The 27,279-nt window shown below is 44.7% G+C and overlaps 1 protein-coding gene across 6 annotated transcripts in view; it reads left to right on the top strand.

Annotated features, from left to right (window-relative positions):
• Positions 1 to 27,279, top strand: part of galt (galactose-1-phosphate uridylyltransferase) — a 110,974-nt gene that overhangs the window by 30,979 nt on the left and 52,716 nt on the right. For 5 of the 6 annotated variants that reach the window (XM_031825990.1, XM_031825992.1, XM_031825995.1 and 2 more), the window contains one exon: positions 16,212 to 16,268. The exons of the other annotated variant lie outside the window; for it this stretch is intronic. In XM_031825990.1, the coding sequence (XP_031681850.1) occupies positions 16,212 to 16,268 (57 nt within the window). The remainder of the gene's footprint in view (positions 1 to 16,211; positions 16,269 to 27,279) is intronic. 6 annotated transcript variants of the gene reach the window in all.

Genomic DNA, 27,279 nt, shown 5'->3' with positions numbered 1-27,279 from the left:
ATAGACAGTAGTTATATAGGATGGTGTGTATAAACAGTAGTTATATAGGATGGTGTGTATAGACAGTAGTTTTACAGGATGGTGTGTATAGACAGTAGTTTTACAGGATGGTGTGTATAGACAGTAGTAATTTAGGATGGTGTGTTTTTACAGTAGATATATAGGATGGTGTGTATAGACATGAGTTATACAGGATGGTGTGTATAGACAGTAGTTATATAGGATGGTGTGCATAGACAGTATGGACAGTAGTTATACAGGATGGTGTGTATAGACAGTAGTTATATAGGATGGTGTGTATAGACATAGACAGTAGTTCTATAGGTTGGTGTGTATAGACAGTAGTTATATAGGATGGTGTGTATAGACAGTATAGACAGTAGTTATATAGGATGGCATGTATAGACAGTAGTTATAATAGGATGGTGTGTATAGACAGTAGTTATATAGGATTGTGTGTATAGAAAATAGTTATACAGGATGGTGTGCATAGACAGTATAGACAGTAGTTATATAGGATGGCATGTATAGACAGTAGTTATAATAGGATGGGGTGTATAGATAGTAGTTATATAGGATGGTGTGTATAGACAGTAGTTATAATAAGATGGTGTGTATAGACAGTCGTTATATAGGATTGTGTGTATAGACAGTAGTTATATAGGATGGTGTATATAGACAGTAGTTTTATAGGATGGTTTGTCGAGACAGTAGTTGTACAGGATGGTGTGAATAGACCGTATAGACAGTAGTTGTATAGTATGGTTTGTGGAGACAGTAGTTGTAGAGGATGGTGTGTATAGACAGTAGTTATGTAGGATGGTGTGCATAGACAGTATGGACAGTAGTTATAATGGGATGGTGTGTATAGACAGTAGTTATAAAGGATGGTGTGTATAGACAGTAGTTATATAGGATGGTGTTTATAGACAGTAGTTATATAGGATGGTGTGTATAGACAGTAGTTATATAGGATGGTGTGCATAGATAGTATGGACAGTAGTTATAATGGGATGGTGTGTATAGACAGTAGTTATAAAGGATGGTGTGTATAGACATTAGTTATATAGGATGGTGTGTATAGACAGTAGTTATAAAGGATGGTGTGTATATACAGTATAGACAGTAGTTATATAGGGTGGTGTGTATAGACAGTATAGACAGTAGTTATATAGGGTGGTGTGTATAGACAGTATAGACAGTAGTTATATAGGGTGGTGTGTATAGACAGTATTGACAGTAGTTATATAGGGTGGTGTGTAGACAGTAGTTATATAGGGTGGTGTATAGACAGGAGTTATATAGGGTGGTGTGTATAGACATTAGTTATATAGGATGGTGTGTATAGACAGTGGTTATATAGGATGGTGTGCATAGACAGTATGGACAGTAGTTATAATGGGATGGTGTGTATAGACAGTAGTTATAAATGATTGTGTGTAGACAGTAGTTATAAGGGATGGTGTGTGTAGACAGTAGTTATATAGGATGGTGTGGATAGACAGTAGTAATATAGGATTGTGTGTATAGACAGTATAGACATTAGTTACATAGGATGGTGTGCATAGACAGTTTGGACAGTAGTTATACAGGATGGTGTGTATAGACAGTAGTTATATAGGACGGTGTGTATAGACAGTATAGACAGTAGTTATATAGGATGGCATGTATAGACAGTAGTTATAATAGGATGGTGTGTATAGACAGTAGTTATATAGGATTGTGTGTATAGAAAATAGTTATACAGGATGGTGTGTATAGACAGTGGTTATTCAGGATGGTGTGTATAGACAGTAGTTATACAGGATGGTGTGTAGACAGTAGTTATATAGGGTGGTGTGTAGACAGTAGTTATATAGGGCGGTGTGCATAGACAGTATAGACAGTAGTTATATAGGGTGGTGTGTATAGACAGTAAAGACAGTAGTTATATAGGGTGGTGTGTATAGACAGTATAGACAGTAGTTATATAGTGTGGTGTGTAGACAGTAGTTATATAGGATGGTGTATAGACAGTAGTTATATAGGGTGGTGTGTATAGACAGTAGTTATATAGGATGGTTTGTAGACAGTAGTTATATAGGATGGTGTGTATAGACAGTAGTTATATAGGGTGGTGTGTATAGACAGTAGTTATAAAGGATGGTGTGTATAGACAGTATAGACAGTAGTTACATAGGATGGTGTGTATAGACAGTATAGAAAGTAGTTATATAAGATGGTGTGTATAGACAGTAGTTATACAGGATGATGTGTATAGACAGTAGTTATATAGGATGCTGTGTTTAGACAGTAGTTATATAGGATGGTGTGTATAGACATAGACAGTAGTTATTTAGGATGGTTTGTACAGACAGTATAGAAAGTAGTTATATAGGATGCTGTGTTTAGACTGTAGTTATATAGGATGGTGTGTATAGACTGTATAGGATGGTGTGTATTGACAGTAGTTAAAGAGGATGGTGTGTATTGACAGTAGTGATATAGGATGGTGTGTATAAACAGTAGTTATATAGGATGGTGTGTATAGACAGTAGTTTTACAGGATGGTGTGTATAGACAGTAGTTTTTCAGGATGGTGTGTATAGACAGTAGTTATATAGGATGGTGTACATAGATAGTATGGACAGTAGTTATAATGGGATGGTGTGTATAGACAGTAGTTATAAAGGATGGTGTGTATAGACATTAGTTATATAGGATGGTGTGTATAGACAGTAGTTATAAAGGATGGTGTGTATATACAGTATAGACAGTAGTTATATAGGGTGGTGTGTATAGACAGTATAGACAGTAGTTATATAGGGTGGTGTGTATAGACAGTATAGACAGTAGTTATATATGGTGGTGTGTAGACAGTAGTTATATAGGATGGTGTATAGACAGGAGTTATATAGGGTGGTGTGTATAGACATTAGTTATATAGGATGGTGTGTATAGACAGTGGTTATATAGGATGGTGTGCATAGACAGTATGGACAGTAGTTATAATGGGATGGTGTGTATAGACAGTAGTTAGAAAGGATTGTGTGTAGACAGTAGTTATAAAGGATGGTGTGTGTAGACAGTAGTTATATAGGACGGTGTGTATAGACAGTATATAAAGTAGTTATATAAGATGGTGTGTATAGACTAGTTATACATGATGATGTGTATAGACAGCCGTTATATAGCATGGTGTGTAGAGAGAGTAGTTATTTAGGATGGTGTGTATAGACATAGACAGTAGTTATATAGGATGGTGTGTGTAGACAGTATAGAAAGTAGTAATATAAGATGGTGTGTATAGACAATAGTTATACAGGATGGTGTGAATAGACTGTATAGGATGGTGTGTATTGACAGTATGGACATTAGTTATATTGGAAGGTGTGTATAGACAATAGTTATTCAGGATGGTGTGTATAGACAGTAGTTATACAGGATGGTGTGTATAGACTGTATAGGATGGTGTGTATTGACAGTAGTTATATAGGATGGTGTGTATAAACAGTAGTTATATAGGATGGTGTGTATAGACAGTAGTTTTACAGGATGGTGTGTATAGACAGTAGTTTTTCAGGATGGTGTGTATAGACAGTAGTTTTTCAGGATGGTGTGTATAGACAGTAGTTATATAGGATGGTGTGTATAAACAGTAGTTATATAGGATGGTGTGTATAGACAGTAGTTTTACAGGATGGTGTGTATAGACAGTAGTTTTACAGGATGGTGTGTATAGACAGTAGTAATTTAGGATGGTGTGTATAGACAGTAGATATATAGGATGGTGTGTATAGACATGAGTTATACAGGATGGTGTGTATAGACAGTAGTTATATAGGATGGTGTGCATAGACAGTATGGACAGTAGTTATACAGGATGGTGTGTATAGACAGTAGTTATATAGGATGTTGTGTATAGACATAGACAGTAGTTCTATAGGTTGGTGTGTATAGACAGTAGTTATATAGGATGGTGTGTATAGACAGTATAGACAGTAGTTATATAGGATGGCATGTATAGACAGTAGTTATAATAGGATGGTGTGTATAGACAGTAGTTATATAGGATTGTCTGTATAGAAAATAGTTATACAGGATGGTGTGCATAGACCGTATGGACAGTAGTTATACAGGATGGTGTGTATAGACAGTATAGACAGTAGTTATATAGGATGGGGTGTATAGATAGTAGTTATATAGGATGGTGTGTATAGACAGTAGTTATAATAAGATGGTGTGTATAGACAGTCGTTATATAGGATTGTGTGTATAGACAGTAGTTATATAGGATGGTGTATATAGACAGTAGTTTTATAGGATGGTTTGTCGAGACAGTAGTTGTAGAGGATGGTGTGAATAGACCGTATAGACAGTAGTTGTATAGTATGGTTTGTGGAGACAGTAGTTGTAGAGGATGGTGTGTATAGACAGTAGTTATGTAGGATGGTGTGCATAGACAGTATGGACAGTAGTTATAATGGGATGGTGTGTATAGACAGTAGTTATAAAGTATGGTGTGTATAGACAGTAGTTATATAGGATGGTGTTTATAGACAGTAGTTATATAGGATGGTGTGTATAGACAGTAGTTATATAGGATGGTGTGCATAGATAGTATGGACAGTAGTTATAATGGGATGGTGTGTATAGACAGTAGTTATAAAGGATGGTGTGTATAGACATTAGTTATATGGGATGGTGTGTATAGACAGTAGTTATAAAGGATGGTGTGTATATACAGTATAGACAGTAGTTATATAGGGTGGTGTGTATAGACAGTATAGACAGTAGTTATATAGGGTGGTCTGTATAGACAGTATAGACAGTAGTTATATAGGGTGGTGTTTATAGACAGTATTGACAGTAGTTATATAGGGTGGTGTGTAGACAGTAGTTATATAGGATGGTGTATAGACAGGAGTTATATAGGGTGGTGTGTATAGACATTAGTTATATAGGATGGTGTGTATAGACAGTGGTTATATAGGATGGTGTGCATAGACAGTATGGACAGTAGTTATAATGGGATGGTGTGTATAGACAGTAGTTATAAAGGATTGTGTGTAGACAGTAGTTATAAAGGATGGTGTGTGTAGACAGTAGTTATATAGGATGGTGTGGATAGACAGTAGTAATATAGGATTGTGTGTATAGACAGTATAGACATTAGTTACATAGGATGGTGTGTATAGACAGTATATAAAGTAGTTATATAAGATGGTGTGTATAGACAGTAGTTATACATGATGATGTGTATAGACAGTAGTTATATAGCATGGTGTGTAGAGAGAGTAGTTATTTAGGATGGTGTGTATAGACATAGACAGTAGTTATATAGGATGGTGTGTGTAGACAGTATAGAAAGTAGTAATATAAGATGGTGTGTATAGACAATAGTTATACAGGATGGTGTGTATTGACAGTATGGACATTAGTTATATTGGATGGTGTGTATAGACAGTAGTTATTCAGGATGGTGTGTATAGACAGTAGTTATACAGGATGGTGTGTATAGACAGTAGTTATACAGGATGGTGTGTATAGACAGTAGTTATACAGGATGGTGTATATAGACAGTAGTTATATAGGATGGTGTGTTTAGACAGTAGTTATATAGGGTGGTGTGTATAGACAGTAGTTATATAGGATGGTGTGCATAGACAGTATGGACAGTAGTTATAATGGGATGGTGTGTATAGACAGTAGTTATAAAGGATGGTGTGTATAGACAGTAGTTATAAAGGATGGTGTGTATAGACAGTAGTTATATAGGATGGTGTGTAGACAGTAGTTATATAGGGTGGTGTGTATAGACAGTATAGACAGTAGTTATATAGGGTGGTGTATATAGACAGTAGTTATATAGGATGGTGTGTATAGACAGTAGTAATATAGGGTGGTGTGTTTAGACAGTAGTTATATAGGATGGTGTGAATAGACAGTAGTTATATAGGATGGTGTGTATAGACAGTAGTTATATAGGATGGTATGTATAGACAGTAGTTATATAGGGTGGTGTGTATAGACAGTAGTTATATAGGATGGTGTATAGACAGTAATTATATAGGATGGTGTGTGTAGACAGTAGTTATATAGGGTGGTGTGTATAGACAGTAGTTATATAGGATGGTGTGTGTAGACAGTAGTTATATAGGGTGGTGTGTACAGACAGTAGTTATATAGGGTTGTGTGTATAGACAGTAGTTATATAGGGTGGTGTGTATATATAGCTCTTATCCAGAGCGACTTACGTAATCAGTTATGGGCAAGGGCTCAAGGGCTCATCAACATATTTATTAGTCAGCTCAGGGATTCGAACCAGCGACCTTTCAATTACTGGCCCAACGCTTTTAAACACTTGGCCTCATCTTAACTGCTTGGCTACCTTCCGCCACCAACTGAACTGGAGTGTGAACCTCGTTCATCTTTCAGTCACCCACATAGGTATATGCTCCTAAAAACCATTGTATATTATTGGGGATTGGTCAAATTGACCTGCATGTTACGCGCCTGCTTGTAAGTGATATACAGGCTCTATTATTATTTATATACATATTTAGTTAAGGTACTTTTATTCATGTAGTTTACTACTACTACCCCTCTGGGGACGGACAGGGGAAGTCTTTAACCTCCTGTCTTCTATCACCCTCTGGGGACGGACAGGGGAAGTCTTTAACCTCCTGTCTTCTATCACCCTCTGGGGACGGACAGGGGAAGTCTTTAACCTCCTGTCTTCTATCACCCTCTGGGGACGGACAGGGGAAGTCTTTAACCTCCTGTCTTCTATCACCCTCTGGGGACGGACAGGGGAAGTCTTTAACCTCCTGTCTTCTATCACCCTCTGGGGACGGACAGGGGAAGTCTTTAACCTCCTGTCTTCTATCACCCTCTGGGGACGGACAGGGGAAGTCTTTAACCTCCTGTCTTCTATCACCCTCTGGGGACGGACAGGGGAAGTCTTTAACCTCCTGTCTTCTATCACCCTCTGGGGACGGACAGGGGAAGTCTTTAACCTCCTGTCTTCTATCACCCTCTGGGGACGGACAGGGGAAGTCTTTAACCTCCTGTCTTCTATCACCCTCTGGGGATGGACAGGGGAAGTCTTTAACCTCCTGTCTTCTATCACCCTCTGGGGACGGACAGGGGAAGTCTTTAACCTCCTGTCTTCTATCACCCTCTGGGGACGGACAGGGGAAGTCTTTAACCTCCTGTCTTCTATCACCCTCTGGGGACGGACAGGGGAAGTCTTTAACCTCCTGTCTTCTATCACCCTCTGGGGACGGACAGGGGAAGTCTTTAACCTCCTGTCTTCTATCACCCTCTGGGGACGGACAGGGGAAGTCTTTAACCTCCTGTCTTCTATCACCCTCTGGGGACGGACAGGGGAAGTCTTTAACCTCCTGTCTTCTATCACCCTCTGGGGACGGACAGGGGAAGTCTTTAACCTCCTGTCTTCTATCACCCTCTGGGGACGGACAGGGGAAGTCTTTAACCTCCTGTCTTCTATCACCCTCTGGGGACGGACAGGGGAAGTCTTTAACCTCCTGTCTTCTATCACCCTCTGGGGACGGACAGGGGAAGTCTTTAACCTCCTGTCTTCTATCACCCTCTGGGGACGGACAGGGGAAGTCTTTAACCTCCTGTCTTCTATCACCCTCTGGGGACGGACAGGGGAAGTCTTTAACCTCCTGTCTTCTATCACCCTCTGGGGACGGACAGGGGAAGTCTTTAACCTCCTGTCTTCTATCACCCTCTGGGGACGGACAGGGGAAGTCTTTAACCTCCTGTCTTCTATCACCCTCTGGGGACGGACAGGGGAAGTCTTAAACCTCCTGTCTTCTATCACCCTCTGGGGACGGGATGCTTCCTCACCGTGTGTGTGTGTAGTTGGTGGGGTCAGGGTGTGCGTAGTTGGTGGGGTCAGGGTGTGTGTGTAGTTGGTGGGGTCAGGGTATGCGTGTAGTTGGTGGGGTCAGGGTGTGTGTGTAGTTGGTGGCATCAGGGTGTGTGTGTAGTTGGTGGCGTCAGGGTGTGTGTGTAGTTGGTGCAGTCAGGGTGTGTTTGTAGTTGGTGGCGTCAGTGTGTGTGTGTAGTTGTTGGCGTCAGGGTGTGTGTGTGGTTGGTGGGGTCAGGGTGTGTGTGTAGTTGGTGGGGTCAGGGTGTGTGTGTAGTTGGTGGGGTCAGGGTGTGTGTGTAGTTGGTGGGGTCAGGGTGTGTGTGTGTAGTTGGTGGGGTCAGGGTGTGTGTGGTGGGGGAATCCTTGTGTCTTTTCAGGGACTCTGAAATGTAATCACAATCCTATGTTCATACCTGGCTTTAACCATACGTGATTAGATTACCATACTAGACTAAGACCTGTCTTTAACTGTGTTAGATTACCATACTAGACAAATCAAATCAAATCAAGTGTTATTTGTCACATACACATGGTTAGCAGATGTTAATGCGAGTGTTGCGAAATGCTTGTGCTTCTAGTTCCGACAATGCAGTAATAACCAACAAGTAATCTAACTAACAATTCCAAAACTACTGTCTTATACACACAAGTGTAAGGGGGTAAAGAATATGTACATAAAGATATATGAATGAGTGATGGTACAGAGCGGCATAGGCAAGATACAGTAGATGGTATCGAGTACTGTATATACATATTAGATGAGTATGTTTATTTTATTTTTATTTCACCTTTATTTAACCAGGTAGGCTAGTTGAGAACAAGTTCTCATTTGCAACTGCGACCTGGCCAAGATAAAGCATAGCAGTGTGAGCATACAACAAAGAGTTACACATGGAGTAAACAATTAACAAGTCAATAACACAGTAGAAAACAGAGGGGGGGTCTATATACAATGTGTGCAAAAGGCATGAGGAGGTAGGCAAATAATTACAATTTTGCAGATTAACACTGGAGTGATAAATGATCAGATGGTCATGTACAGGTAGAGATATTGGTGTGCAGAAGAGCAGAAAAGTAAATAAATAAAAACAGTATGGGGATGAGGTAGGTGAAAAGGGTGGGCTATTTACCAATAGACTATGTACAGCTGCAGCGATCGGTTAGCTGCTCAGATAGCTGATGTTTGAAGTTGGTGAGGGAGATAAAAGTCTCCAACTTCAGCGATTTTTGCAATTCGTTCCAGTCACAGGCAGCAGAGTACTGGAACGAAAGGCGGCCAAATGAGGTGTTGGCTTTAGGGATGATCAGTGAGATACACCTGCTGGAGCGCGTGCTACGGATGGGTGTTGCCATCGTGACCAGTGAGCTGAGATAAGGCGGAGCTTTACCTAGCATAGACTTGTAGATGACCTGGAGCCAGTGGGTCTGGCGACGAATATGTAGCGAGGGCCAGCCGACTAGAGCATACAAGTCGCAGTGGTGGGTGGTATAAGGTGCTTTAGTGACAAAACGGATGGCACTGTGATAGACTGCATCCAGTTTGCTGAGTAGAGTGTTGGAAGCCATTTTGTAGATGACATCGCCGAAGTCGAGGATCGGTAGGATAGTCAGTTTTACTAGGGTAAGCTTGGCGGCTTGAGTGAAGGAGGCTTTGTTGCGGAATAGAAAGCCGACTCTTGATTTGATTTTCGATTGGAGATGTTTGATATGAGTCTGGAAGGAGAGTTTGCAGTCTAGCCAGACACCTAGGTACTTATAGACGTCCACATATTCTAGGTCGGAACCATCCAGGGTGGTGATGCTAGTCGGGCATGCAGGTGCAGGCAGCGACCGGTTGAAAAGCATGCATTTGGTTTTACTAGCGTTTAAGAGCAGTTGGAGGCCACGGAAGGAGTGTTGTATGGCATTGAAGCTTGTTTGGAGGTTAGATAGCACAGTGTCCAAAGACGGGCCGAAAGTATATAGAATGGTGTCGTCTGCGTAGAGGTGGATCAGGGAATCGCCCGCAGCAAGAGCAACATCATTGATATACACAGAGAAAAGAGTCGGCCCGAGAATTGAACCCTGTGGCACCCCCATAGAGACTGCCAGAGGACCGGACAGCATGCCCTCCGATTTGACACACTGAACTCTGTCTGCAAAGTAATTGGTGAACCAGGCAAGGCAGTCATCCGAAAAACCGAGGCTACTGAGTCTGCCGATAAGAATATGGTGATTGACAGAGTCGAAAGCCTTGGCAAGGTCGATGAAGACGGCTGCACAGTACTGTCTTTTATCGATGGCGGTTATGATATCGTTTAGTACCTTGAGTGTGGCTGAGGTGCACCCGTGACCGGCTCGGAAACCAGATTGCACAGCGGAGAAGGTACGGTGGGATTCGAGATGGTCAGTGACCTGTTTGTTGACTTGGCTTTCGAAGACCTTAGATAGGCAGGGCAGGATGGATATAGGTCTGTAACAGTTTGGGTCCAGGGTGTCTCCCCCTTTGAAGAGGGGGATGACTGCGGCAGCTTTCCAATCCTTGGGGATCTCAGACGAGATGAAAGAGAGGTTGAACAGGCTGGTAATAGGGGTTGCGACAATGGTGGCAGATAGTTTCAGAAATAGAGGGTCCAGATTGTCAAGCCCAGCTGATTTGTACGGGTCCAGGTTTTGCAGCTCTTTCAGAACATCTGCTATCTGGATTTGGGTAAAGGAGAACCTGGAGAGGCTTGGGCGAGGAGCTGCGGGGGGGGCGGAGCTGTTGGCCGAGGTTGAAGTAGCCAGGCGGAAGGCATGGCCAGGCGTTGAGAAATGCTTATTGAAGTTTTCGATAATCATGGATTTATCAGTGGTGACCGTGTTACCTAGCCTCAGTGCAGTGGGCAGCTGGGAGGAGGTGCTCTTGTTCTCCATGGACTTCACAGTGTCCCAGAACTTTTTGGAGTTGGAGCTACAGGATGCAAACTTCTGCCTGAAGAAGCTGGCCTTAGCTTTCCTGACTGACTGCGTGTATTGGTTCCGGACTTCCCTGAACAGTTGCATATCACGGGGACTATTCGATGCTATTGCAGTCCGCCACAGGATGTTTTTGTGCTGGTCGAGGGCAGTCAGGTCTGGGGTGAACCAAGGGCTGTATCTGTTCTTAGTTCTGCATTTTTTGAACGGAGCATGCTTATCTAAAATGGTGAGGAAGTTACTTTTAAAGAATGACCAGGCATCCTCAACTGACGGGATGAGGTCAATGTCCTTCCAGGATACCCGGGCCAGGTCGATTAGAAAGGCCTGCTCACAGAAGTGTTTTAGGGAGCGTTTGACAGTGATGAGGGGTGGTCGTTTGACTGCGGCTCCGTAGCGGATACAGGCAATGAGGCAGTGATCGCTGAGATCCTGGTTGAAGACAGCGGAGGTGTATTTGGAGGGCCAGTTGGTCAGGATGACGTCTATGAGGGTGCCCTTGTTTACAGAGTTAGGGTTGTACCTGGTGGGTTCCTTGATGATTTGTGTGAGATTGAGGGCATCTAGCTTAGATTGTAGGACTGGCGGGGTGTTAAGCATATCCCAGTTTAGGTCACCTAACAGAACAAACTCTGAAGCTAGATGGGGGGCGATCAATTCACAAATGGTGTCCAGGGCACAGCTGGGAGCTGAGGGGGGTCGGTAGCAGGCGGCAACCGTGAGAGACTTATTTCTGGAGAGAGTAATTTTCAAAATTAGTAGTTCGAACTGTTTGGGTATGGACCTGGAAAGTATGACATTACTTTGCAGGCTATCTCTGCAGTAAACTGCAACTCCTCCCCCTTTGGCAGTTCTATCTTGACGGAAGATGTTATAGTTGGGTATGGAAATCTCTGAATTTTTGGTGGCCTTCCTGAGCCAGGATTCAGACACAGCAAGGACATCAGGGTTAGCAGAGTGTGCTAAAGCAGTGAGTAAGACAAACTTAGGGAGGAGGCTTCTGATGTTGACATGCATGAAACCAAGGCTTTTTCGATCACAGAAGTCAACAAATGAGGGTGCCTGGGGACATGCAGGGCCTGGGTTTACCTCCACATCACCCGCGGAACAGAGAAGGAGTAGTATGAGGGTGCGGCTAAAGGCTATCAAAACTGGTCGCCTAGAGCGTTGGGGACAGAGAATAAGAGGAGCAGGTTTCTGGGCATGGTAGAATATATTCAGGGCATAATGCGCAGACAGGGGTATGGTGGGGTGCGGGTACAGTGGAGGTAAGCCCAGGCACTGGGTGATGATGAGAGAGGTTGTATCTCTGGACATGCTGGTAGTAATGGGTGAGGTCACCGCATGTGTGGGAGGTGGGACAAAGGAGTTATCAGGGGTATGAAGAGTGGAACTAGGGGCTCCATTGTGAACTAAAACAATGATAACTAACCTGAACAACAGTATACAAGGCATATTGACATTTGAGAGAGACATACAGCGAGGCATACAGTAATCACAGGTGTTGAATTGGGAAAGCTAGCTAAAACAGTAGGTGAGACAACAGCTAATCAGCTAGCACAACAACAGCAGGTAAAATGGCGTAGACTAGGCAACGGGGCCAACAGATAAAACAAACAAGCAGAATGGAGTACCGTGATTAATGGACAGTCCAGCGTGCATCAGCTATGTAGCCAAGAGATCAGTGTCCAGGGGGCAGCGGTGGATGGGGCAGGGAAGCTGGACTGGCGAGTGTTATCCAGGTTAAAAAAAAGCTAGTTAGCTAGTTAGCTGGTTAGCTTCTGGAGGTTCTTGAGTGTGTTCTAAAAATAAATAAATAAATAATAGCGATTCCGTATCACATTGGGTGAGGCAGGTTTCCGGAAGGTATAAACAAATTAAAAGTCAAAAGAGATAGAAAGTAAATATGGGTCCGGTGGGCGTTTGGGACACGGCGATTCAGGCGGTTAGCAGGCCTGTGCTAACAAGCTAACAGTTTGTAGGCCCGGGCTAGACAAGGTAGCAGTTAGCGGACCGGAGCTGGACAAGCTAGCAGTTAGCAGGCCGAATTAGCAAGCGGGGAGATAGCGAGGGCTAGAGAGTTAGCCTTTGGGGGACGTCGCGATGGGGTGAGTCTGTTTATTCCTCTTCATGCGGTGACATCGATAGACCGGTCGTGGGCCCGGGTATTGTAGCTCAGGAGTATGCTACGGTGGTAGCGCAGGCCGGGCTAGCTTCAAGCTAAGTGGGTGGAAACGCTAGCCAGGGGTAATCATCCGGGGTTGCGGTTTAGCTAGATAGCTAGTTGTGAAGATCCAGCGTATTTGGAAGGTTTAGCAAAATGTTTTTAAAGGGATAGCTATGTAAAAAACGAAAAATATGTAAAAAACGAAAAATATGTAAAAAACGAAAAATAAACGGAAAATAAACGAAATATACAGGGACACGACACGACAGGACGACAGGACGACTTACTGCTACGCCATCTTGGAGATTCATTTTAACTCTAACCTGTAAACAAAGTGGCATAGTTAAAGTGGCTAGTGATACATGTATTACATAAGGATGCAGTAGATGATATAGAGGACAGTATATACATATACATATGAGATGAATAATGTAGGGTATGTAAACATTATATGAGGTAGCATTGTTCAAAGTGGCTAGTGATATATTTTACATCATTTCCCATCAATTCCCATTATTAATGTGGCTGGAGTTGAGTCAGTGTGTTGGCAGCAGCCACTCAATGTTAGTGGTGGCTGTTTACCAGTCTGATGGCCTTGAGATAGAAGCTGTTTTTCAGTCTCTCGGCCCCAGCTTTGATGCACCTGTACTGACCTCGCCTTCTGGATGATAGCGGGGTGAACAGGCAGTGGCTCGGGTGGTTGTTGTCCTTGATGATCTTTATGGCCTTCCTGTAACATCGGGGGGGGCAGGTAGTTTGCCCCCGGTGATGCGTTGTGCAGACCTCACTACCCTCTGGAGAGCCTTACGGTTGTGGGCGGAGCAGTTGCCATACCAGGCGGTGATACAGCCTGCCAGGATGCTCTTGATTGTGCATCTGTAGAAGTTTTTGAGTGCTTTTGGTGACAAGCCGAATTTCTTCAGCCTCCTGAGGTTGAAGAGGCGCTGCTGCGCCTTCTTCACGATGCTGTCTGTGTGGGTGGACCAATTCAGTTTGTCTGTGATGTGTATGCCGAGGAACTTAAAACTTGCTACCCTCTCCACTACTGTTCCATCGATGTGGATAGGGGGGTGTTCCCTCTGCTGTTTCCTGAAGTCCACAATCATCTCCTTAGTTTCGTTGACGTTGAGTGTGAGGTTATTTTCCTGACACCACACTTCGAGGGCCCTCACCTCCTCCCTGTAGGCCGTCTCGTCGTTGTTGGTAATCAAGCCTACCACTGTTGTGTCGTCCGCAAACTTGATGATTGAGTTGGAGGCGTGCGTGGCCACGCAGTCGTGGGTGAACAGGGAGTACAGGAGAGGGCTCAGAACTCACCCTTGTGGGGCCCCAGTGTTGAGGATCAGCGGGGTGGAGATGTTGTTGCCTACCCACACCACCTGGGTGCGGCCCGTCAGGAAATCCAGTACCCAGTTGCACAGGGCGGGGTCGAGACCCAGGGTCTCGAGCTTGATGACGAGCTTGGAGGGTACTATGGTGTTAAATGCGGAGCTGTAGTCGATGAACAGCATTCTCACATAGGTATTCCTCTTGTCCATATGGGTTAGGGCAGTGTGCAGTGTGGTTGAGATTGCATCGTCTGTGGACCTATTTGGGCGGTAAGCAAATTGGAGTGGGTCTAGGGTGTCAGGTAGGGTGGAGGTGATATGGTCCTTGACTAGTCTCTCAAAGCACTTCATGATGACGGAAGTGAGTGCTACGGGGTGGTAGTCGTTTAGCTCAGTTACCTTAGCTTTCTTGGGAACAGGAACAATGGTGGCCCTCTTGAAGCATGTGGGAACAGCAGACTGGGATAGGGATAAACCAGCCAGCCAGCTGGTCTGCGCATGCTCTGAGGGCGCGGCTGGGGATGCCGTCTGGGCCTGCAGCCTTGCGAGGGTTAACACGTTTAAATGTTTTACTCACCTCGGCTGCAGTGAAGGAGAGGCCGCATGTTTTGGTTGCAGGCCGTGTCAGTGGCACTGTATTGTCCTCAAAGCGGGCAAAAAAGTTATTTAGTCTGCCTGGGAGCAAGTCATCCTGGTCCGTGACGGGGCTGGTTTTCTTTTTGTAATCCGTGATTGACTGTAGACCCTGCCACATACCTCTTGTGTCTGAGCCGTTGAATTGAGATTCTACTTTGTCTCTATACTGACGCTTAGCTTGTTTGATTGCCTTGCGGAGGGAATAGCTACACTGTTTGTATTCTGTCATGTTTCCGGTCACCTTGCACCTCACCTTGGCGGCAGGGTAGCCTAGTGGTTAGAGCATTGGACTAGTAACCGAAAGGTTGCAAGTTCGAATCCCCGAGCTGACATGGTACAAATCTGTCGTTCTGCCCTGAACAGGCAGTTAACCCACTGTTCCTAGGCCATCATTGAAAATAAGAATTTGTTCTTAACTGACTTGCCTAGTAAAATAAAATAAAAATTTTAAAAGCAGTGGTTCGCGCTTTCAGTTTCACGTGAATGCTGCCATCAATCCACGGTTTCTGGTTTGGGAATGTTTTAATCGTTGCTATGGGAACGACATCTTCAACGCACGTTCTAATGAACTCGCACACCGAATCAGCGTATTCGTCAATGTTCTTGTCTGACGCAATACGAAACATATCCCAGTCCACGTGATGGAAGCAGTCTTGGAGTGTGGAATCAGATTGGTCGGACCAGCGTTTAACAGACCTCAGCATGGGAGCTTCTTGTTTTAGTTTCTGTCTGTAGGCAGGGATCAACAAAATGGATTCGTGGTCAGCTTTTCCGAAAGGAGGGCGGGGCAGGGCCTTATATGCGTTGCGGAAGTTAGAATAGCAGTGATCCAAGGTTTTGCCAGCCCTGGTTGCGCAATCGATATGCTGATACAATTTAGGGAGTCTTGTTTTCAGATTAGCCTTGTTAAAATCCCCAGCTACAATGAATGCAGCCTCAGGATGTATGAATTCCAGTTTGCAAAGAGTCAAATAAACTTCGTTCAGAGCCATCGATGTGTCTGCTTGGGGGGGAATATATACGGCTGTGATTATAATCGAAGAGAATTCCCTTGGTAGATAATGCGGTCGACATTTGATTGTGAGGAATTCTAAATCAGGTGAACAGAAGGACTTGAGTTCCTGTAATGTTTTGTGACCACACCACGTCTCGTTAGCCATAAGGCATACGCCCCCGCCTCTTTTCTTACCAGAAAGATGTTTGTTTCTGTCGGCGCGATGCGTGGAGAAACCACTAAGACCTGTCTTTAACTGTGTTTCAGATCTTTGAGAATAAAGGAGCCATGATGGGCTGTTCCAACCCTCATCCTCACTGCCAGGTAAGTCAGCCTGTTCCATCCTCTATCCTCACTGCCAGGTAAGTCAGCCTGTTCCATCCTCTATCCTCACTGCCAGGTAAGTCAGCCTGTTCCATCCTCTATCCTCACTGCCAGGTAAGTCAGCCTGTTCCAACCCTCATCCTCACTGCCAGGTAAGTCAGCCTGTTCCATCCTCTATCCTCACTGCCAGGTAAGCCAGCCTGTTCCAACCCTCATCCTCACTGCCAGGTAAGTCAGCCTGTTCCAACCCTCATCCTCACTGCCAGGTAAGTCAGCCTGTTCCATCCTCTATCCTCACTGCCAGGTAAGCCAGCCTGTTCCAACCCCCATCCTCACTGCCAGGTAAGTCAGCTTGTTCCAACCCTCATCCTCACTGCCAGGTAAGTCAGCCTGTTCCATCCTCTATCCTCACTGCCAGGTAAGTCAGCCTGTTCCAACCCCCATCCTCACTGCCAGGTAAGTCAGTCTGTTCCAACCCTCATCTTCACTGCCAGGTAAGTCAGCCTGTTCCATCCTCTATCCTCACTGCCAGGTAAGCCAGCCTGTTCCAATCCCCATCCTCACTGCCAGGCAAGTCAGCCTGTTCCAACCCCCATCCTCACTGCCAGGTAAGTCAGCCTGTTCCAACCCCCATCCTCACTGCCAGGTAAGTCAGCCTGTTCCAACCCCCATCCTCACTGCCAGGTAAGTCAGCCTGTTCCAACCCCCATCCTCACTGCCAGGTAAGTCAGCCTGTTCCAACCCCCATCCTCACTGCCAGGTAAGTCAGCCTGTTCCAACCCCTATCCTCACTGCCAGGTAAGTCAGCCTGTTCCAACCTCTATCCTCACTGCCAGGTAAGTCAGCCTGTTCCAACCCCCATCCTCACTGCCAGGTAAGTCAGCCTGTTCCAACCCCCATCCTCACTGCCAGGTAAGCTAGCCTGTTCCAACCTCTATCCTCACTGCCACGTAAGTCAGCCTGTTCCAACCTCTATCCTCACTGCCAGGTAAGTCAGCCTGTTCCAACCTCTATCCTCACTGCCAGGTAAGTCAGCCTGTTCCAACCCCCATCCTCACTGCCAGGTAAGTCAGCCTGTTCCAACCCCCATCCTCACTGCCAGGTAAGCTAGCCTGTTCCAACCCCTATCCTCACTGCCAGGTAAGTCAGCCTGTTCCAACCCCCATCCTCACTGCCAGGTAAGTCAGCCTGTTCCAACCCCCATCCTCACTGCCAGGTAAGCTAGCCTGTTCCAACCCCTATCCTCACTGCCAGGTAAGTCAGCCTGTTCCAACCTCTATCCTCACTGCCAGGTAAGTCAGCCTGTTCCAACCCCCATCCTCACTGCCAGGTAAGTCAGCCTGTTCCAACCCCCATCCTCACTGCCAGGTAAGCTAGCCTGTTCCAACCCCTATCCTCACTGCCAGGTAAGTCAGCCTGTTCCAACCTCTATCCTCACTGCCAGGTAAGTCTGCCTGTTCCAACCTCTATCCTCACTGCCAGGTAAGTCAGCCTGTTCCAACCCCTATCCTCACTGCCAGGTAAGTCAGCCTGTTCCAACCTCTATCCTCACTGCCAGGTAAGTCAGCCTGTTCCAACCTCTATCCTCACTGCCAGGTAAGTCAGCCTGTTCCAACCTCTATCCTCACTGCCAGGTAAGTCAGCCTGTTCCAACCCCTATCCTCACTGCCAGGTAAGTCAAGCCTGTTCCAACCTCTATCCTCACTGCCAGGTAAGCCAGCCTGTTCCAACCTCTATTCTCACTGTTACCCACTCCTGAAAGAGAGGTTTCTTTAAATTCCATTGAACAACAAGGCCGACCGGTCCAGTATATTACCCTCCAGCAGTCTGTAATAATGGTCATATTGTTGGACCGTACACTACTGTTATACAGTCTGCTACATTAGCTTGTAAGTGTGTGTGTTTTTTTTTATGAAGGGGGGCCAGATGCTCGCTGGCTTCCCTTTTATTCAATGCTATGGGAGGCAACAATGTCATACTCTTTATGACCAGACATGATCAGATAGATGGCCTACACAGACAGAGAAAGAGGGGTACTGTTTTGCTCACTAGGATGCTTTCTCTGGTGAGATACACTACATCTGTGACTAGTTTCAGCAAATTAGATATATGTTGCATGTCACTACTTCACAGGAAAGTTCATTTGTACTTTTTCTTTTTTTTTCAAAATGCTTTTTGGGGGCAGAAGTGCCTTCTGGAACATGTGAACTTTGCCTTAATAACAAACTTGTATGCAGTCTGTAAATACGAATAAAATGGTTAAATTACATGCCTAGTTGGTCTAAACACAGAAAAAGTCAGGAACCTTCCCGCTAGCCAAGATTGGCTGAGATAATGGCTGGGCTGGACATTCCGAGAGTTCGGATTGGTCTGCCATGTAGCATACTTTTGCCTATAACATGAGCTGCTCAGTATGTGTTGCTCACAGAACGGGACCGCCGAATGCTGAAGCGCATAAAAATTGTCTGTCCTCGGTTGCAACACTCACTACTGAGTTCCAAACTGCCTCTGGAGCAACGTCAGCATAATAACTGTTAGTTGGGAGCTTCATGAAATGGGTTTCCATGGCCGAGCAGCCATGGAGCAGCCATTTTAGGCACACAAGCCTAAAATCACCATGCGCAATGCCAAGCGTTAGCTGGAGTAGTGTAAAGTTCTCCGCCATTGGACTCTGGAGCAGTGGAAACACGTTCTCTGGAGTGATGAGTCACGCTTCACCATCTGGCAGTCTGACAGACTAATCTGGGTTTGACGGATGCCAGGAGGACGCTACCTGCCCCAATGCATAGTGCCCACTGTAAAGTTTGTTGTAAGAGGAATGATGGTTTTGGGCTGTTTGATGTTTCGGGCCCCTTAGTTCCAGTGAAGGGAAATCTTAACGCTACAGCATACAATGACATTCTAGATGATTCTGTGCTTCCAACTTTGTGGCAACAGTTTGGGGAATAGCCTTTCCTGTTTCAGCATGACAATGCCTCCGTGCACAAAGCGAGGTCCATATAGAAATGGTTTGTTGATATCAGTGTGGAAGAACTTGACTGGCCGGCACAGAGCCCTGATCTCAACCCCATCAAACATCTTTCAGATGAATTGGAACGCCGACTCCGAGCCAGGCCTAATCACCCAACATCAGTGCCCTACCTCACTAATACTCTTGTGGCTGAATGGAAGTAGGTCCCCTCAGCAATGTTCCATCATCTAGTGGAAAGCCTTCCCAGAAGAGTGGAGGCTGTTATAGCAGCAATGTTCCATCATCTAGTGGAAAGCCTTCCCAGAAGAGTGGAGGCTGTTATAGCAGCAATGTTCCATCATCTACTGGAAAGCCTTCCCAGAAGAGTGGAGGCTGTTATAGCAGCAATGTTCCAACATCTAGTGGAAAGCCTTCCCAGAAGAGTGGAGGCTGTTTTGGCAGCAACGTTCCATCATCTAGTGGAAAGCCTTCCCAGAAGAGTGGAGGCTGTTATAGCAGCAATGTTCCAACATCTAGTGGAAAGCCTTCCCAGAAGAGTGGAGGCTGTTATAGCAGCAATGTTCCTACATCTAGTGGAAAGCCTTCCCAGAAGAGTGGAGGCTGTTATAGCGGCAATGTTCCATCATCTAGTGGAAAGCCTTCCCAGAAGAGTGGAGGCTGTTATAGCAGCAAAGGGGGGACCAACTCCATATTAATGCCCATGATTTTGGAACGAGATGTTGGACGAGCAGGTGTCCACATGCTTTTGGATATGTAGTATACATTCAGCCTCTTGTGAATTGAAGGAAAATGAGGAAACACAGAGAGACGAATACATTCTTTCTTGGTAAATGTTTAGCCTTTGCTTCCCTTGGCATCCATGAATACACGCCAATGCAAAGCTGTGCTTACTTCCAGATGTTTGTTGGACACTTTACTCTGGTCTCCAGCTCGTAAAACAACTCCTTGATTATTCCAACTGTTATTAGATGTTCATTGTGTGTAAAAACAGGTCAGTAAAAACACTTTATTGAGCGTCCTAAATTGAGCTGCATAGCTGACAGTTTTAAATGTAAAATGATACGCCTTGACTTTTTTTTTCTAAAACACCATTTTTTTTTGTATCATTGTTGGCTCTCTGGACTGTAAAGGCACTTTGAAGACTGTTACCCAACCAGCATCTCTCCCTCTCTCTCTCTCTTCCTCCCTGTCCCCCTCAACTCCCCTGTCTCCTTCTCTGTGTGTGACGGTTTTATAGCATCAAGGACTGTTCAGCCTCTCTGGATGAGCTCAGGATTTGACTAGTTTCTCTGTGGCCAGGGACATTTAATATGGAAACGGAGCAGACTGGGCTGTACCAAAGTACAAAGAGGAGTGGATTAGTCCGTCGTCTAGTGAAGATATCTTTATAAGTTGTGTAAGGAGATCTCATTAAAGAACATTCCTCTGATGAAGACATCAGAAAACTATGCAGTTTACTGGCATGCTATCTATCACTAGTATTACAGCGAGATGGACAAAGAGAACAGAGAGGGAGTAGAGTGATGTAGTTAGTAACTATCTCCCAGAAGGCTAGGTCCAGCTCTCCTTATCGGAGGACATGGGCCCTGAGGTGGCTAGTTCCAGCTCTCCTTATCGGAGGACATGGGTCCTGAGGTGGCTAGTTCCAGCTCTCCTTATCGGAGGCCATGGGTCCTGAGGTGGCTAGTTCCAGCTCTCCTTATCGGAGGACATGGGTCCTGAGGTGGCTAGTTCCAGCTCTCCTTATCGGAGGACATGGGTCCTGAGGTGGCTAGTTCCAGCTCTCCTTATCGGAGGACATGGGTCCTGAGGTGGCTAGTTCCTGCTCTCCTTATCGGAGGACATGGGCCCTGAGGTGGCTAGTTCCAGCTCTCCTTATCGGAGGACATGGGTCCTGAGGTGGCTAGTTCCAGCTCTCCTTATCGGAGGACATGGGTCCTGAGGTGGCTAGTTCCAGCTCTCCTTATCGGAGGCCATGGGCCCTGAGGTGGCTAGTTCCAGCTCTCCTTATCGGAGGACATGGGTCCTGAGGTGGCTAGTTCCAGCTCTCCTTATCGGAGGCCATGGGCCCTGAGGTGGCTAGTTCCAGCTCTCCTTATCGGAGGACATGGGTCCTGAGGTGGCTAGTTCCAGCTCTCCTTATCGGAGGACATGGGTCCTGAGGTGGCTAGTTCCAGCTCTCCTTATCGGAGGACATGGGTCCTGAGGTGGCTAGTTCCTGCTCTCCTTATCGGAGGACATGGGTCCTGAGGTGGCTAGTTCCAGCTCTATAGGTTTTGAGTTTTTTGAGACATAAGCTACAACTTATTTTGTTCAGTCTTGGCTAGTTACAGGCAAACTTGGCCTGTTCCAGCTGTATATCCTCTATATGACTACACAGCATGCCTTTCTTTATATTTAATATTGTGATTCAAAGTTCATTACACACGACCTAAACAGAAATTAGTATTCTACTTCCATCTCCACCCCTCTGCATGCTGAAAGACAGACTGACACCACTAGGGACTTCTGAGAGCATATGTCACTTCAATTTACTCTACCAACATCCACAATGTGTTGTTTTCACTACTCATAATAGAATTGCTTTCATGTCATGACAAATATGTAATTTAAAGGTTGAAAACTCTGTTGACAGCTAGCATGTGATTTACTTTCAGCAAGTAGATTATATGATGAGTCAACAACTCTTAATGAGATATCATCTCCTCAGTATGAATCCGAAATATCTAAAGGGAAAATGTACAATAATGGAATGATATCAACTGCCTCCCATTCTATACGTACAGCTACAGAAATGCTGAGATAGTTTCGTCCTTTGCTTCTGAAGCTTTGTCAATAGTCTCAATAATCTCAGTAGTCTCAATAATAATGCCTCTCTATTACAATGTGTTAAGATGGGTCACCACACACATTTCAAGACTTCCGGTATACTTCAGTGTTTAATATAAAACTGGTTCCATGGTTGAGGCAGGAGACATGTATAGCATCTTGTAAAGAAGAGGCCCATCTATAAAGTAGCTGCATACTGATATAGTGGCCAAGTGTAGAAGCTATAATCATTGACGTCCCAGAATGCAGTGCTAGTGAGCAGTAGCAGTCACCTGAAGCTCCCAACCTGAGAATTTATTTTCTATCTAATCCTTTAATTAAGCGTATTATTTTTCAAATCTGAAAGCTGATACATCAAGACATTTACAGTAAATTCAGAAAGTATTCAGGCCCCTTTATTCCACTTGTTACGTTACAGCTTTATTCTAAAATGGATTAAAGATAATAATCCTCATCAATCTACACATAATGACACCGTTGACAGTGCATGTCAGAGCAAAAACCAAGCTATGAGGTCGAAGGAATTGTCCGTAGAGCTCTGAGACAGGATTGTGTCGAGGCACAGTCCGATTTAAAACATATTTTTTTTACATTGGATAAATGTAGAGACTCAGAGTTACAAAATGGTATATCATACACTACAGTTGAGTGACAATGGCTTCACAAAATGGTACATCATACACTACAGTTGAGTGACAATGGCTTCACAAAATGGTACATCACACACTACAGTTGAGTGACAATGGCTTCACAAAATGGCTTTTGAATGTTTTGGTACTACTACTGGAGAGCTCTTCTTCTTCTGAAGCTTTTGCACCACCCATCCCGTTTCTACCTTTTTTTTTTTTTTTTTTTTTTTTTTGTACCTTTATTTAACCAGGCAAGTCAGTTAAGAACACATTCTTATTTTCAATGACGGCCTGGGAACAGTGGGTTAACTGCCTGTTCAGGGGCAGAACGACAGATTTGTACCTTGTCAGCTCGGGGGTTTGAACTCACAACCTTCCGGTTACTAGTCCAACGCTCTAACCACTAGGCTACCCTGCCGCCCCTTTCCTTTACTCCCCCCAGCCTCACTATTATAACTAACATTTACTACCTTTCCTTTACTCCCCCCAGCCTCACTATTATAACTAACCTTTACTACCTTTCCTTTACTCCCCCCAGCCTCACTATTATAACTAACATTTACTACCTTTCCTTTACTCCCCCCAGCCTCACTATTATAACTAACATTTACTACCTTTCCTTTACTCCCCCCAGCCTCACTATTATAACTAACCTTTACTCCCCCCAGCCTCACTATTATAACTAACATTTACTACCTTTCCTTTACTCCCCCCAGCCTCACTATTATAACTAACCTTTACTACCTTTCCTTTACTCCCCCCAGCCTCACTATTATAACTAACCTTTACTACCTTTCCTTTACTCCCCCCCAGCCTCACTATTATAACTAACCTTTACTACCTTTCCTTTACTCCCCCCCAGACTCACTATTATAACTAACCTTTACTCCCCCCAGCCTCACTATTATAACTAACCTTTACTACCTTTCCTTTACTCCCCCCAGCCTCACTATTATAACTAACCTTTACTACCTTTCCTTTACTCCCCCCAGCCTCACTATTATAACTAACCTTTACTACCTTTCCTTTACTCCCCCCCAGCCTCACTATTATAACTAACCTTTACTCCCCCCAGCCTCACTATTATAACTAACCTTTACTCCCCCCAGCCTCACTATTATAACTAACCTTTACTCCCCCCAGCCTCACTATTATAACTAACATTTACTACCTTTCCTTTACTCCCCCCAGCCTCACTATTATAACTAACCTTTACTACCTTTCCTTTACTCCCCCCAGCCTCACTATTATAACTAACCTTTACTACCTTTCCTTTACTCCCCCCCAGCCTCACTATTATAACTAACCTTTACTACCTTTCCTTTACTCCCCCCCAGACTCACTATTATAACTAACCTTTACTCCCCCAGCCTCACTATTATAACTAACCTTTACTACCTTTCCTTTACTCCCCCAGCCTCACTATTATAACTAACCTTTACTACCTTTCCTTTACTCCCCCCAGCCTCACTATTATAACTAACCTTTACTACCTTTCCTTTACTCCCCCCCAGCCTCACTATTATAACTAACCTTTACTCCCCCCAGCCTCACTATTATAACTAACCTTTACTCCCCCCAGCCTCACTATTATAACTAATCTTTACTCCCCCCAGCCTCACTATTATAACTAACCTTTACTACCTTTCCTTTACTCCCCCCAGCCTCACTATTATAACTAACCTTTACTACCTTTCCTTTACTCCCCCAGCCTCACTATTATAACTAACCTTTACTACCCCCAGCCTCACTATTATAACTAACCTTTACTACCTTTCCTTTACTCCCCCCCAGCCTCACTATTATAACTAACCTTTACTACCTTTCCTTTACTCCCCCCCAGCCTCACTATTATAACTAACCTTTACTACCTTTCCTTTACTCCCCCCCAGCCTCACTATTATAACTAACCTTTACTCCCCCCAGCCTCACTATTATAACTAACCTTTACTCCCCCCAGCCTCACTATTATAACTAACCTTTACTACCTTTCCTTTACTCCCCCCCAGCCTCACTATTATAACTAATCTTTACTCCCCCCAGCCTCACTATTATAACTAACCTTTACTACCTTTCCTTTACTCCCCCCAGCCTCACTATTATAACTAACCTTTACTACCTTTCCTTTACTCCCCCCCAGCCTCACTATTATAACTAACCTTTATTACCCCCAGCCTCTCTATTATAACTAACCTTTACTCCCCCCAGCCTCACTATTATAACTAACCTTTACTACCTTCCTTTACTCCCCCCAGCCTCACTATTATAACTAACCTTTACTCCCCCCAGCCTCACTATTATAACTAACCTTTACTCCCCCCAGCCTCACTATTATAACTAACCTTGACTACCTTTCCTTTACTCCCCCCAGCCTCACTATTATAACTAACCTTTACTACCTTTCCTTTACTCCCCCCAGCCTCACTATTATAACTAACCTTTACTCCCCCCAGCCTCACTATTATAACTAACCTTTACTCCCCCAGCCTCACTATTATAACTAACCTTTACTCCCCCCAGCCTCACTATTATAACTAACCTTTACTCCCCCCAGCCTCACTATTATAACTAACCTTTACTCCCCCCAGCCTCACTATTATAACTAACCTTTACTACCCCCAGCCTCACTATTATAACTAACCTTTACTCCCCCCAGCCTCACTATTATAACTAACCTTTACTCCCCCCAGCCTCTCTATTATAACTAACCTTTACTCCCCCCAGCCTCACTATTATAACTAACCTTTACTCCCCCCAGCCTCACTATTATAACTAACCTTTACTACCTTTCCTTTACTCCCCCCAGCCTCACTATTATAACTAACCTTTACTACCTTTCCTTTACTCCCCCCAGCCTCACTATTATAACTAACCTTTACTACCCCCAGCCTCACTATTATAACTAACCTTTACTCCCACCAGCCTCACTATTATAACTAACCTTGACTACCTTTCCTTTACTCCCCCCAGCCTCACTATTATAACTAACCTTTACTCCCCCCAGCCTCACTATTATAACTAACCTTTACTCCCCCCAGCCTCACTATTATAACTAACCTTTACTCCCCCCAGCCTCACTATTATAACTAACCTTTACTCCCCCCAGCCTCACTATTATAACTAACCTTTACTCCCCCCAGCCTCACTATTATAACTAACCTTTACTACCTTTCCTTTACTCCCCCCAGCCTCACTATTATAACTAACCTTTACTACCTTTCCTTTACTCCCCCCAGCCTCACTATTATAACTAACCTTTACTACCTTTCCTTTACTCCCCCCAGCCTCACTATTATAACTAACCTTTACTACCTTTCCTTTACTCCCCCCAGCCTCACTATTATAACTAACCTTTACTCCCCCCAGCCTCACTAGTATAACTAACCTTTACTCCCCCCAGCCTCACTAGTATAACTAACCATGTTACATGTCTCTCTGTGCTGCAGATAATATTGGTTTGATGCTGCCTGCGAGCCACCCCTGGGTGAGGGAGGGAGGGAGGGAGAGATGGATAGGGCAGTAGGATAAGAGGGATGAAAGGAGGGAGAGATGGACCTCTCTGCCTCTCTACCTCTCTTCCTCTCTACCTCTCTACCTCTCGTCCTCTCTTCCTCTCTACCTGGGGAGGAAGGGTAGCCTAGTGGTTAGAGCGTTGGACTAGTAAACGAAAGGTTGCAAGTTCGAATCCCCGAGCTGACAAGGTACAAATCTGTCGTTCTGCCCCTGAACAGGCAGTTAACCCACTGTTCCTAGGCCGTCATTGAAAATAAGAATGTGTTCTTAACTGACTTGCTGAGTAAAATAAAAATCTCTTCCTCTCTTCCTCTTTTCCTCTCTTCCTCTCTACCTCTACCTCTTCCTCTCTACCCATGTTGTTGCTCTGCTGTCCATCCATCTTCATGTTGTTGCTCTGCTGTCCATCCATCTTCATGTTGTTGCTGCTCTCTACCTCTTCCTCTCTACCCATGTTGTTGTTGCTCTGCTGTCCATCCATCTCCATGTTGTTGCTCTGCTCTGCTGTCCATCCATCTTCATGTTGTTGCTGCTCTGCTTTCTACCTCTTCCTCTCTACCCATGTTGTTGTTGCTCTGCTGTCCATCCATCTCCATGTTGTTGCTCTGCTGTCCATCCATCTCCATGTTGTTGCTCTGCTCTGCTGTCCATCCATCTCCATGTTGTTGCTCTGCTCTGCTGTCCATCCATCTCCATGTTGTCGCTCTGCTCTGCTGTCCATCCATCTCCATGTTGTTGCTCTGCTCTGCTGTCCATCCATCTCCATGTTGTTGCTCTGCTCTGCTGTCCATCCATCTCCATGTTGTTGCTCTGCTCTGCTGTCCATCCATCTCTATGTTGTTGCTCTGCTCTGCTGTCCATCCATCTCCATGTTGTTGCTCTGCTCTGCTGTCCATCCATCTCCATGTTGTTGCTCCGCTCTGCTCTCCATCCATCTTCATGTTGCTTAGTTTTGCTTTCTGTGGTTTGGGGGAAAAACAAAACATTTTCTCCTCAAGTCCCCGTATCCTCCCCAGTGAGGCCGTTTGCTATCTGGTACGTGGAATGATGGGGATGATCAGAGTGCTTC

This window comes from Oncorhynchus kisutch, linkage group LG6 (assembly GCF_002021735.2).
Source record: "Oncorhynchus kisutch isolate 150728-3 linkage group LG6, Okis_V2, whole genome shotgun sequence".
Lineage (NCBI taxonomy): Eukaryota > Metazoa > Chordata > Actinopteri > Salmoniformes > Salmonidae > Oncorhynchus > Oncorhynchus kisutch.
This window is presented reverse-complemented; position numbering and strand designations above follow the sequence as displayed.